The 12,156-nt window shown below is 46.6% G+C and overlaps 1 protein-coding gene across 1 annotated transcript; it reads right to left on the bottom strand.

The window, feature by feature from the left end:
• Positions 1 to 7,653: 7,653 nt before the first annotated feature.
• LOC122384022 (protein FRG1-like) lies at positions 7,654 to 12,156 on the bottom strand. Its single transcript, XM_043370981.1, has 6 exons — positions 11,973 to 12,156; positions 10,738 to 10,823; positions 10,389 to 10,514; positions 9,984 to 10,150; positions 8,972 to 9,168; positions 7,654 to 8,516 (listed from the first exon to the last, which is right to left on the bottom strand). The coding sequence occupies exons 1-6, from the start codon at positions 12,029 to 12,031 to the stop codon at positions 8,369 to 8,371; spliced, it is 783 nt and encodes a 260-aa protein (XP_043226916.1). The 5' UTR covers positions 12,032 to 12,156; the 3' UTR covers positions 7,654 to 8,368.

Genomic DNA, 12,156 nt, shown 5'->3' with positions numbered 1-12,156 from the left:
CCGTGCACTCATTGGGCTTGATATGATGGCCCAAAGACAACCGTTAGCACAGAGTACTACTGCGGTAATATTCTACCAGTAAAAAAAAAACTGGATGCCGTAAGCCAAATGGCCATGAACGGGTTTGTTTTGGAAACCAAATCTGTTGGAAGCCAGGTCCTGCCATGTTCAGTCATGGAGCTTCTCCACTTCAGATGCAAAAAACGCGGCAAAAGTGGTGTAGGCAGCAATTTTTGTTTTGGGGGATAATGCCTTATGACCTGGGAACACTTTGATGTTAAGTTTATCTTATATGATCGTATTATCCTCCGGCAACAGGTCAAAGAAAACAGGCCTTCACCCAGTTTCGGGAGAGCCGTAAAACAACTGAGACCAGCAATGGCTGGCATTTTCAATCATTGTCGGCTGATCTTGTAACAAGCGCATCTATTGCATGTGCTACTTCACAGCCACCCTAAGTTGACTATATAGGACAATAAAAAGAAAAAAGCGCAATCATGTTTGCCTTATTTTATACGCTAATTAACAATGTCCGGGTAATTCTGGGACACCCTGCATTGAAGTGCATCGAACGTTCGACATGAGCAACACCGATGAATCGGTCGTGGTCATAAACGTGCAGGGGGTTCATGGTAGGTACTTTTAGCAGCAAGCAATATTTACATGTTCGTAGTGTAACATAATGACCCTTTAGCTGGTGATTCTGATGAATATGTGCTTAAAATGTGTTTCATCAGTCACTAATTTAGTCGACAATCAACACATGTCTACCTTGATTGACCAAAAAACACCATTGAAGATTACATAACACATGAACGTACTGTTAGGTGAGCCTATGCAAGTAGGCTTGATGTGGTAGGGTAACCGGCCAATTGATACAGCATGCAGCGATCGAGGAAAATCGTCATAAAATCAAAACCGCTTAACATATTTCTGTTATTTCTTCGCATGAAGATGTGCAATGGAACAAGGAATCATGCAGACCATTCACTTAAATGTTTTGGAAAACCTTTTAGGTCGTTTGATTCATTACGGTGTGCTTCATTAGGTAGCGAGCCTGTCTCAAATAGCCCCACCGACTTTCAGTATGTCTGTTTTCACGCCACCAGGGCTATATACAAAAACTTTCTTTCAAAATTTTACTGTTGTTGACTTTAAAATAGTCCTTGATGATCAGTCTGCAAATGTGAAAGTTTAGGGTCACATCATGTTATGATAGCCTTAGCATATAGTGATGCAATTTTATAACCTACCGAAATGAAGCATCCTACGAAAAAGGAAAAGATTGAATATAAAGGAAATATAACTGTCTTTGCAAAAACAATTTTTGCCAGAATGATCAAAATTTAATTTCCAATCGCATGGGATTTAAAGAATTATCTCGAGCGTGACCGATTTTCTTCAATTTCTTCGTAACTAAAACTGTCTCAAATAGCCCCACCCTATGGGGCTATTTGAGACAGGCTTTAAGTAAAAAAATATCCTTAATCATTATTACTAGCTGAACCAAAATGCACCTATATGAAAGAGCTTACGGAGAACTACATTTTTGCAATTTACATGCTATAAGAAATATGAACCGTCTTAAAGGGAGAGGCCAAAAACTGTAAAATCCGTTTCAAATAGCCCCACTTTACGGTACTCGCTTTCTGGCGACCCGGCACTGGCCATATAAAGCTGGCCGCACCACGTCACGTAGCCACATCGATCATTGGACAATTCGGTAAACCACGAGCCACAGTACGGTAGTCGCACGGGTCGTCACGTGCCATGGGCGCACGTACTGTACGTGAAAGTGTCACCACGTGTGACTGTCAACAGTCAACACCGGTCTCCTGGACGCTAGTCCGACTGTCTCGCCACAGTCGCCGCTGGACCACCGTCTGTTCCCAGTGGTGATATATCTACCATCCAGATGGCCTCGGGATAGGCATTGCTTTCCGACCAGTAACGTGAATTAATGATCGTCGGACGTATTGATCAGCTTCATGCTGTCATGCCGCGTTAACCGCGCCAGTGGCAGATATGTTTGAGCTATTTGGATAACGTGACAGTAGGTCGCAGCCGGTGACGGTCACTTGGTTCTACTGCGTAGAACACTCGGCAGCAACTTGAAAAGCAGGAGAAAGTTACTCGATGGAATATCACACGATATATTTACATACATTCGCGGATACAACAATGTGGCATGGGACGCTGATCTATCGTCATTCCCCCTCCCAAAATAAAGCACCAATATTCCCAAACTTTTTGACTCTTCCGACGATTCCTTCTTCCGAGGTTGCAATTCTGAGCAAACTTTATCAAACTAACACAATTTTATATCCGGACACAGCACGGACACTTTATCGCTTCATCTCCACATCATACCACAGGACACTTCATCTCCTGAAGCATGCATTCAATGCAGTAGTTAGACAGAACGATTTTTTTGCGCTTACGATAATTGGGTAAAGGGAACCACTAGCGTCGTCTCAGAACGCGTAGCATGATCATGTTCATCTGAGCTCTGTTTCTATCGATATCTAATTGGGCAATCCCGTCTCTGTTACAAATGCCTTGTGCCTATTATACATCTGATAGAAAGATGGCAGATGATCTCTGAAATAATGGGGTGTTGTTTGATACCGACGAGCAAAAATAATGACCAATTTGATGGCTTCCGTCATTACTCAGCAACGTCTCAAAGCGACATTGTACGCGGTCGCGGATGTGATGCTTCATAAGGAAAAGAGACGGTTATTGATGTATGAAGGTGTGCACTGAGCTTTCCGCGGGTGGCTAGGTATGAATGATGGGTATACATAGTTGTCGGCGCTGCTGAGGCTGAGCCGTTTGCTATCTCACCAAAATGCATGACGGAATGTTAACTGGAACGTGAACACTATAGTTGCTTGGTATGTATAGTGCAGATGAAAAAATGATGTGCTCTGACGTTTAAACACAACTTTTGCTGCCCGTATTTATCGTAAATATACGGTTGAAGGTTGTAAAGATTTACTCGGGAAATCATATTTGTTTTGACTACACTAACCAACAGTTCCTCCTTACTTTACACGTAAGGAGGAACCTTACTTGTAAAGGAACCTTACTCCTTACTTGAAAAGTTCAAGTAAGAACAGTAATTTCTTCCCTAAACAGAATCGTCACTAACACACATATATTTTCGTCTACCTCGTTCGCACCGCCTGCCACTCGGTTAGGTTCCACGCAGGGGTGACGACCATTTCTCCCAGCCGGCTGGCTCACCAGTTGCTCGGCACAATAAAGCCAGAGACGGCATCATTATTCAGACGGATGCCGAGCGGCGCCGCCACGACGCCTTTGAGCGAAACGAGCCGTTCCTGATAGCATTGGCTCAAGTGGCAGTTCGGTGGTGGGGCCGGGCCGCCGGGCCGTCGTCCCCAACTCGGTGGTAAATGGCAATCATAGACGAAGGCGGATGTCAAACGAATGGGACCGCCTCTGTTTTGAGGCAAGCTGTGACAATGTTTTCGTTGTGACATCGATGAAATTAATCTGATCTAAATAAGGGCTTTTGGTAGGGAAATACGTAAAGTGATTGAAGGAAAACTGAAACGTCACGAATGTGTAAAACGTAAGTACAACTTTATCGACGATCATTTTAAGCAACGAATTCGTCAGGGCCCATTTATACTTATCCACATCCCGATGTTTTTGCACACATAACAACATCGGCAAATCATGATCATCCAGATAAGGACAACCCCAACACCATTTCAAGTCTCGGAGCGTTGCACCAATCCCGTCATTCTCCCTGCCACCCCGCGTATTTTAGACCACGGAGTACGGCAGCGGGCCGGCCGAAAACATCCACTCGAGGCTCGGCTTAGCAACTCTGAACTCTGACGGCTCTGGCCATCCATCCGAAGCCGACGCCGACAACGCCGAAGATTGTATGCATAAATTCGGGGCTAAAGTTGAGCAGGGCCGCCTGTGAATGACGATGGTGGTAGGGGAGGGCGTGGGCGGACGTGGGAGAGGGAGGGGATGACAAGGAGATGAGAGGAAAACAAACAATCTGTCTGGGTGTGTCAGTGCGAGCAGGGATGAATAACCCCGAAGCCTCTCCAGTTGGGATGACTAAAAATTACCATGCGGCATGCGCTGCAAGAAAAAGAGACGAATAGCAATTCATATTAAGTTCATGGCTTATCCATCAAAAGAAGAAGAGTGTGAAGGTTATTTTATTCGAAGGTATGCATTTTTATCAAAAAATGGGGTCTGGGGTGGAATCGGTTGACGGTTCAGTGAAATCACGACCAGTGAAATCATTCTGAACGAAACAGATATGAGCTGCCGTTCTTGTCTTCATGATCTACAATGCGCATTATTTTCGTCTATCTCTCTCATTTCTTTCAGTCTTTCATACGTTTGATCTACGTCCTTTGACCTTTATCCCGTTGCTGAGACTATAGAGTCAGTTTCTCTTCCGATTATCCCCTCACTTTCCTCATGCCTTCCTCTTTCATCCTCTTCCTCCCTCCCTCCCTCCCCCCTCTCTCTCTCTCTCTCTCTCTCTCTCTCTCTCTCTCTCTCTCTCTCTCTCTCTCTCTCTCTCTCTCTCTCTCTCTCTCTCTTTCTCGATCAGGAACAGAGAGCCAAGATGAAGACAAAGTACAGGACGCTCGTAGGAGTGACAAAGGTAGACGCACAAAGGAGGTATGGAGGCAAGGAGAGAAAAATGTTTGCACACAGCACGTCACGTAGGTGGTCGAAACAGAGGACAACAGCGATTGCGGAGGTAGGTCAAATTAACAGTACAAAGGCTGAACACAAAGGGCCGAGGGGAGCCTTAGCCAAGACGCATTTGACGCAGAAGAGGGGTCAGTTTTGCTCTAAACCCATCGGATGGGTCTCTATCGTGCTAATTCAGCCGCAGACGGACCCAGCGATCAGCCGGTAGCTGAGCCAGGCAGGGCCGTTCCGGGCGTGCGATTAGACCAAAAACCTGAGACCTTGTTCCGAGGCAACAGGTTGGACTAACTGCACAAGGGCTCGGCCCGATACGGACCTTCTGCTGGACCACAGGGTCACAGCTTCTGCCGTCTCCAGCCATCTGGGGTCAGCCCTATACTAGCTGTAGAGTGTGTCAAGCCGTCGTCGACACATACCATGTCATAAGTTAACGAATAACGACGGGGGATAATTCCCGGTGTCAGCAGCGACGAGCTTTCAAGAGACCTCCGTCGTTCACGAAGGATCATCTCACCTCAGTTTGGTCTTAGTGCATCATCAGCTGTGCACTAAGACCAAACCAGCATCCGGGCATACCTAAATCGATTGAGAAGGCGTGACCTCAGTCGACCTGGCGCGGCTTTGACCCGCTCTGTGCGTGCAGTCGGGGCTCCAAACCCAGCCGCCGCCTCGGGCGCCGCATATGAATGAGCCTGAGAGCGACGGAGACCATTGTGTGCGTCGATCGTCACGCTCAATGCGGACGCCGAACAATACTGTGCGACTCTGTGTGTGTTTGACTGGTATTGTTCTACCGCGATGAATACCTGACGGCAGGCGATAGGCGTCTATAAATGTTTCCTGGATGTTGATTATTGGGATCGACTGGTAGCGTTATTCTATTATTTATATAATCGCTTGAATATGCCCATGTATGCAAATCACTTTGCAGCACAATCGCTAAGGCAAGCCCCCAAGGGGAGCATCTGAGAGCTGAGCCGAGAGTAATTGGTGGCAGCTCAGTTCGAACCTGTTTGGAACTCGTCATCTGACCCCGACGAAGATGGCCTGCGGAGGCCAAAACTAAGTAGATAGGAGAACCGGGTCAAGTCCGGCTGTGTGGGAATGTTAATTTTCAACACCGAATTCTGACGTTTTCTTTAAGAACAGTCGGCGGAGTTGAGAATCGAAGTACCAAGCCTCGCGGCTAAAGCGAACTGCTTCGGGTCGGTTCATTCCAGATATCTCTCGAGACATCCGGTTTACATTTAATTGAGATTGTGGTTAAGAAACCTGTTTATTCACCAATAATCGAGCAAATTCAAATATCTTGTCATGTGCCATAAGTGGTTAGCAGCACCCACACAAATCCAATCGACCATAGAAAATGTACATACCATATTTACGATACCAGTAAAACGCCTTTTGGGCGACCAACGGAGCGAGCGAGAGGATGGGCCTTGCACGTGCGAAATTGCGAGGGGGTACCTCCAACTAACTTGTGCACTGCACCCTACTAACAGGTCTTTAGCGATGTGCCAAATTTCAGCGCAATCGGCCTAGCCGTTCTCGAGATCTGGAAGCGGCACACTGCACGTGCGCACGTGCAAGCGGGGTCCAAACTGACTTTTGCACTGCACCCTACTAACTGGTCCCCAACCGTGTACCAAATTTGAGCGCAATCGGCCCAGCCGTTCTCGAGATCTGGGAGCGCCCCCTGCACGTGCGCACGTGCTGAAGCACCCCAACCTTAACACATGCAGATGAATTATCTGATGGAGACCTAACTGTGTACCGAGTTTCAATTCAATCGGCCCAACCGTTGTGCCGTTATTGAGGTTGCAATTTTGGGGGTTCTTAAAAAATGTCCAACTTTACCACGCGCCACGTGCGGTGGTTGGCAAGAACGCATGGTGGCCATCACACCACAGAACTTTTACGTCCAAGTGACATTCAGTAAAGAAGACCGCTTGTCAATCGGATGTCCCGTTCCTAAGATATTAGCTTTTGAAGAGCGTCCCCACGGCCGGCCGGCCGGCCGGCCGGCCGCTCATACTCAGGATTTTCCCTTAATTCAGTACCAGTATAACGCCTTATGGGGCGACTAACGGAGCGAGCGAGAGGGTGGGCCTTGCACGTGCGAAATTTCGAGGGGGTACCTCCAACTGACTTGTGCACGGCACCCTACTAACCGGTCTCTAGCGATGTGCCAAATTTGAGCACAATCGGCCCAGCCGTTCTCGAGATCTGGAAGCGGCACCCTGCACGTGCGCACGTGCAAAATGGGTCCCAACTGACTTGTGCACGGCACCCTACTAACTGCTCCGTAACCGTGTACCAAATTTGAGCGCCATCGGTCCAGCCGTTCTCGAGATCTGGAAACGACCCCTGCACGTGCGCACGTGCAGCAGCACCCCAACCTTAACACATGCAGATGAATCATCTGATGGAGACCTAACTGTGTACCGAGTTTCAATTCAATCGGCCCAACCGTTGTGCCGGTTATTGAGGTTGCAATTTTGGGGGTTCTTAAAAAATGTCCAACTTTACCACGCGCCACGTGCGGTGGTTGGCAAGAACGCATGGTGGCCATCACACCACAGAACTTTTACGTCCAAGTGACATTCAGTAAAGAAGACCGCTTGTCAATCGGATGTCCCGTTCCTAAGATATTAGCTTTTGAAGAGCGTCCCCACGGCCGGCCGGCCGGCCGCTCATACTCAGAAAATTTCCGTTAATCTAAGGAAAGACTCCGCTCGCTTCGCTCGCTCCGTAATCATACATACCGGTCGTGCGGCTGAGTATGGCACTTGCTGGATCCAGGGACTTCACTTTTATACGCAAGTCCAATACATCGTAAACATTCCCTTCCTTTCTAATCGACCATCCCATTATTCCCTCCCTTTCTAATCGACCATCCACAAGCAAAATCAAGCCAGTCCGGTAAAAACAATACCACAGTTCGCATATATTCATTATTCATCACACAGTCATCGAATATGAGATGATCAGCAACATTTGCAATGATTCGTGAGCGTTTTCTTGCATTATGAGATGGTACCGACTGTTGCGCCACCTCTGAGTTGAAGGAAAGTGTGCGACATTATGATCGACGAGAGCCGACTAACAATCGCAGGAACCACCTGTGACCGAAGCTAGCTAGCTTTTAGCTAGCTAGCAGCAGTGTAGGAATGATAACTAGATGCCTCTTAGAGTCGTTAAGATGTTGTACGTGATGTTGCGACACGAACAGTCGATCGATGAACGCCGACTTCCACTCAACATTGAACTTAGTCGGAGTGGACTAAGTCGTTATGATTATTCTTGTTCTCTTTTTGTCACACTGATCCGAGCTTAGTTCAGTATACGATACAGCTCAGTCGTTTCTAAATGTTGGTTCTTCTTAAAAAAAATATCGTGAAATGATGGCGCAAAGAGAGCAACCACCGTTCCTAAACATGCTGAGTGCCGAGGGACCCAGACTACTTGTACAAATCAGTGGATATTAGACCTCACATTACGTCTTCAGCCGTAGTACACTGATGTTGTAGAACCTCTGGGGGTGCCCGGATGTACATTTCATGTGTATGCAGAACATCTGACAACCACAGTCGACACTCAAAGAAAGCGTCGAAAGCTGCTGACCTTAAAGCAGCAGGTCAGCCGTCGCTCATTTGCAGTATCGGTCCGCCTTCATCTTCGATCGTCGATCCAGTAGTGACTCGTGCAGCCTACCCTGTTCACGCGCCGTGCGCAGCTCCTCGGCACCTCCCTCGTGGAGACGCATCCGCTTGTCCTGGAACTTCTGGAACTGCTTGCTGTGGAGGGACGGAGCCGGGTTAACAGGTGGGGAATAAAGTGCGCAATCGATACCTAATATCAAGACCAACAAAAGCCTTTTTAGGATGAAATTATAATCAATGATTATGTCCATCAGCGAGCATAGTTCGAAGACTGACGTTATCAATTTCTACGACACGACACATATAGTGAAAGAGGTGGAAACCCCTATTATTGAGTGGCTGAGAGAATATCGACGAGAAAATGAAAATCACACCCCTGAACGACAGGCTAGCTACAACGCAATCCCACTGACAGAGCAGCGACTCTAAATGAAAATCATCGCACATAGAGCACCAAACGAGTACACCCACCCCACACGAATCAGCGCAGTGCGCACATGCTCAAATCAACTCGAATTAATCACATCAAGTTTTGTCACCATGAAATAGGATCCCCATGACTATCGGAACCATCACCACCCTCAACTCACACATAATTAATCTCGACTTGGTTGAGATTGCCCTCATCCTCCTTGGGGGCGGATCCGCCGGGGGCGACCCGCTCGGCGTGTGATCTAATACTGAGCATCTCCGGCTCGGAGGCGGTTTTTGAGCTTACTACAACGGAGTCCTCGGAGTCGGCCGAGACGAACCGGCTGTTACCGCCCTGCAGAGCCATCTTGCCGTCCTGCGGGCGAACAGAGGAAAACAAGAGATTGATGAGTGGTGGTAAAGGTAATAACTAGAGGAGAGAGAAGTAACACGTGCCGTAAAAAAAGAACGATCCAGACGATTGACAAGTATGAGGTTTTATCTGATAAAACCTCACATAAAAAAGCGCTATAAAAATTCATTGCAAATCCGCAGCCATATTCTAGCCCTGTCGGAAACCACTTACCGCCAAGTGGCACCGATACGAAGAAACGCAATCAATCGCTCTAAGCCACAACACCGCATTGGCACAACAGCACAACTACATTCACTGAAGTGGCCGTTTAACAACATCCGTCACCCCTGGACACCCCTGTCGGAAGTGTCGACCGAGCCTATCGGGAGTGTCGACCGGGCCTGTCGGGAGTGTCGACCGAGCCTGTCGGTCGCGGAGCGCCTGTTACACCGGTCGACAGCCGGCCATCCGTCGGCCCGTCGGCCCCCGACCGGGATCCAGACGGATGTGTCTGTGTAGGACGGTAACGACCACCGGTTCGGTGTCAGTCAGAGGACAGGCGACATCACAGCGGTCTGGCGACTGTTTGACTGGCCTCAGAGCGGGTGTGTGTGTGTGTGGTGTAGTGTGCGGCATCGGTAGGGGTAGGAATAAGTGGCGACATCTGTCTTGGACGGACAGCCGCGGGGCAGTTCCGAAAGTCTTCTCTCTAGCCGGCACTGTTAGTATTTGAGAATAATGACCGACTCTTGCTCCACATACAAAATATCGCCGAGCATAAATGGCTATGCCGAACCGGCCTCATCCTCGGCACTGCAAACCATCTCTCAGCATACCTGGAAGACGGGCTCCCACTGCTCCATGGGACCGATGGCGTCTGCTCGGCCCACCATTCGGTCTTTGGCGTCCACTCCCAGGTATTTGCCGTAGCCGGACTTGAACGCCACGCGCTGGTCGCCCACCGGGACGGCCATAAGGACCTCCTCCGGGTCGGGGCCTTCACCTGAGAGGGAGAGGTGGGGAGAATGGTAAACCAGGAACGCAACATTTGGGCAAATACATCAGCTGGGACTTAATGTGTGAATGCATTTAAAATAATTTTAGCAATGAAGTTAAGCGATCATTAATTTCAAGAAAAGGTGGAACAGGGGTGTGATTTCAAAGGAATTTTTAGCAAAAAAGACATTCTGCACTTGATATATCGCTGCTTCACAATTATAAGCGCGTGGTTATTCTCCTACCTTCGGCATGTGGCGTGCCTATGGTGAACAGACCATTGTCCAGTGCCTTGATGTAGGTTCGGTCTCCGAGCTCAATGGCGATGCTGCCGCGGATCTCAGACACTTTGGACACAGTCCACCAGCCGCCTGAAAAAGACAGAGTTTCTGGTTAATGTCACTGACATTGCTGATTTGCCTCTCATATAGCAAACTATATTTCAAGCATCAAAAGCAGTAAATACCAACACCTGTTTGCATCAAAGTTCTATCCAAAATCAAAGTGAATATTAATGTTAAATGAAGGTTTATTTCCATCATGAGCAAACCACTAAATAATATTAAAACATGATTCAACAGTAGCCAAGCTAACCATGAACATTTGAGTCGCTCTTCCCCACAGCCACATCTAAGGTTGCATCTTCATGTTTCCTTTTGTGAGATTTCTTCTTGTGTTTCCTGAAACAAGCAGAGCAAGTTGATTAACATTCATTAGGCATGATGTGTATAAACAGACAAAATGATACAAGCACCTCAGCTTATTCAATATTCATGGATCAGCATTTCAACAAGTTATAGAATAATAATTCAAATTGAATGCTGGCAAAGTCCTGTCAGAGTGCTAAATTGGTAACAACTTTCAAAAAGAGGACCTATGCTAAAAAAGTTTAAGGTCCTATATTCTATAATGCACTTTGAACATCTTCATTTTCACCATTTTTCAGTGCAAATGCACTATGAAGTGATATCAAAGAAGGTAGGCATGTGAAGCACTTTTGACACATGCCCTAAAGATTTCTTGAAAAGTTTTTGTTTCACAAGAGCATCATTACACACACACAGTATCATTATATTACCATGCAGCATTGCCTAGTCCTAACATTCAAAATTACGGTGCAATAAAGAAAATCCAGTGAAATGTGAAGAATATCGAGAGGAAACAAATTACAAAGTCTTCAAGGCACTTTAAAATTCAGAATCGGTTGACTTTGTCTAATCCAATCAGTGGTGGGCTCTGCTGGGCACCTGTGGTTATTGATGCAGATTGCAGCGGACTGATGCATCCCTTCAATATTCTGATTGATTTCTTCTACCACACAAAAAATTGAGATGCAACAAGCAGCATGCTATTGCTGAGTTGTATCAAATGTTAACAATGCAAGCCATTTGCAAGAATTCAGAAAACATGGAAGTTTCAGTTAAAAGGACCAAACATGGCAAAATAGCAGCAACTTTATTGAATTATTTAAAATGCAATAGCTTTGATGACTCTGGGCTGATGATGGTAGAGCAAAATGAGGCATAAAAATGGAGCCAGAAAGGCTAACAATTGAGCCTGCATTTGGAAAGGCTGTTTTTCATGTGGAATCCCTCATAAAAACCGACATTAGGGTATTACAAAACGTGAGGAATCCCAAAGGATCCTGGAACACGGACCTGCCCAAACAACTGTTTCATGGGGAACTTTTTGGCATAGAAATTCCAGGCAAAAATAAACATTTTATGAATGCACAATAAGTAGTTCATGCTGCACAAATTATATAAAAAACAAATATTTCAATTTAGCATGTTGCCACAAACTGGGACGTTGCAACTACCTCGACTTACTTCTCCTTTTCACCTTTAAGCTTGAGCTTTCCAACTTTCACTTTGGCATATTCTGACATGTTTGCCTCTAATCACCAAGTTTGTTTCCTATAAAAAGCACAGCAAAAAGCAGTAAGAAAGAATATTTATTACTTAGCTATAACAATAACGGCTATTACAATAGTGTATCAAAGTTTATTGTTAT

The sequence above is a fragment of the Amphibalanus amphitrite genome, unplaced genomic scaffold (assembly GCF_019059575.1).
Source record: "Amphibalanus amphitrite isolate SeventyFive unplaced genomic scaffold, NRLGWU_Aamphi_draft 000179F_arrow, whole genome shotgun sequence".
Taxonomy (NCBI): Eukaryota; Metazoa; Arthropoda; class Thecostraca; order Balanomorpha; family Balanidae; genus Amphibalanus; species Amphibalanus amphitrite.
Note: the sequence above shows the minus strand (reverse complement) of the source record. Positions and strands in the feature narration are given on the sequence as shown.

What these genes read in the sequence shown, in the direction of transcription:
- LOC122384022 (XM_043370981.1), bottom strand. Translation starts at nt 12,031, where the DNA reads ATGTCAGAATATGCCAAAGTGAAAGTTGGAAAGCTCAAGCTTAAAGGT. An exon ending in CTTAAAGGTGAAAAGGAGAA is followed by an intron (nt 10,824 to 11,972) that starts GTAAGTCGAGGT and finishes TGCTTGTTTCAG; the next exon opens with GAAACACAAGAAGAAATCTC. An exon ending in AGTGGGAGCCCGTCTTCCAG is followed by an intron (nt 9,169 to 9,983) that starts GTATGCTGAGAG and finishes GTTCGCCCGCAG; the next exon opens with GACGGCAAGATGGCTCTGCA.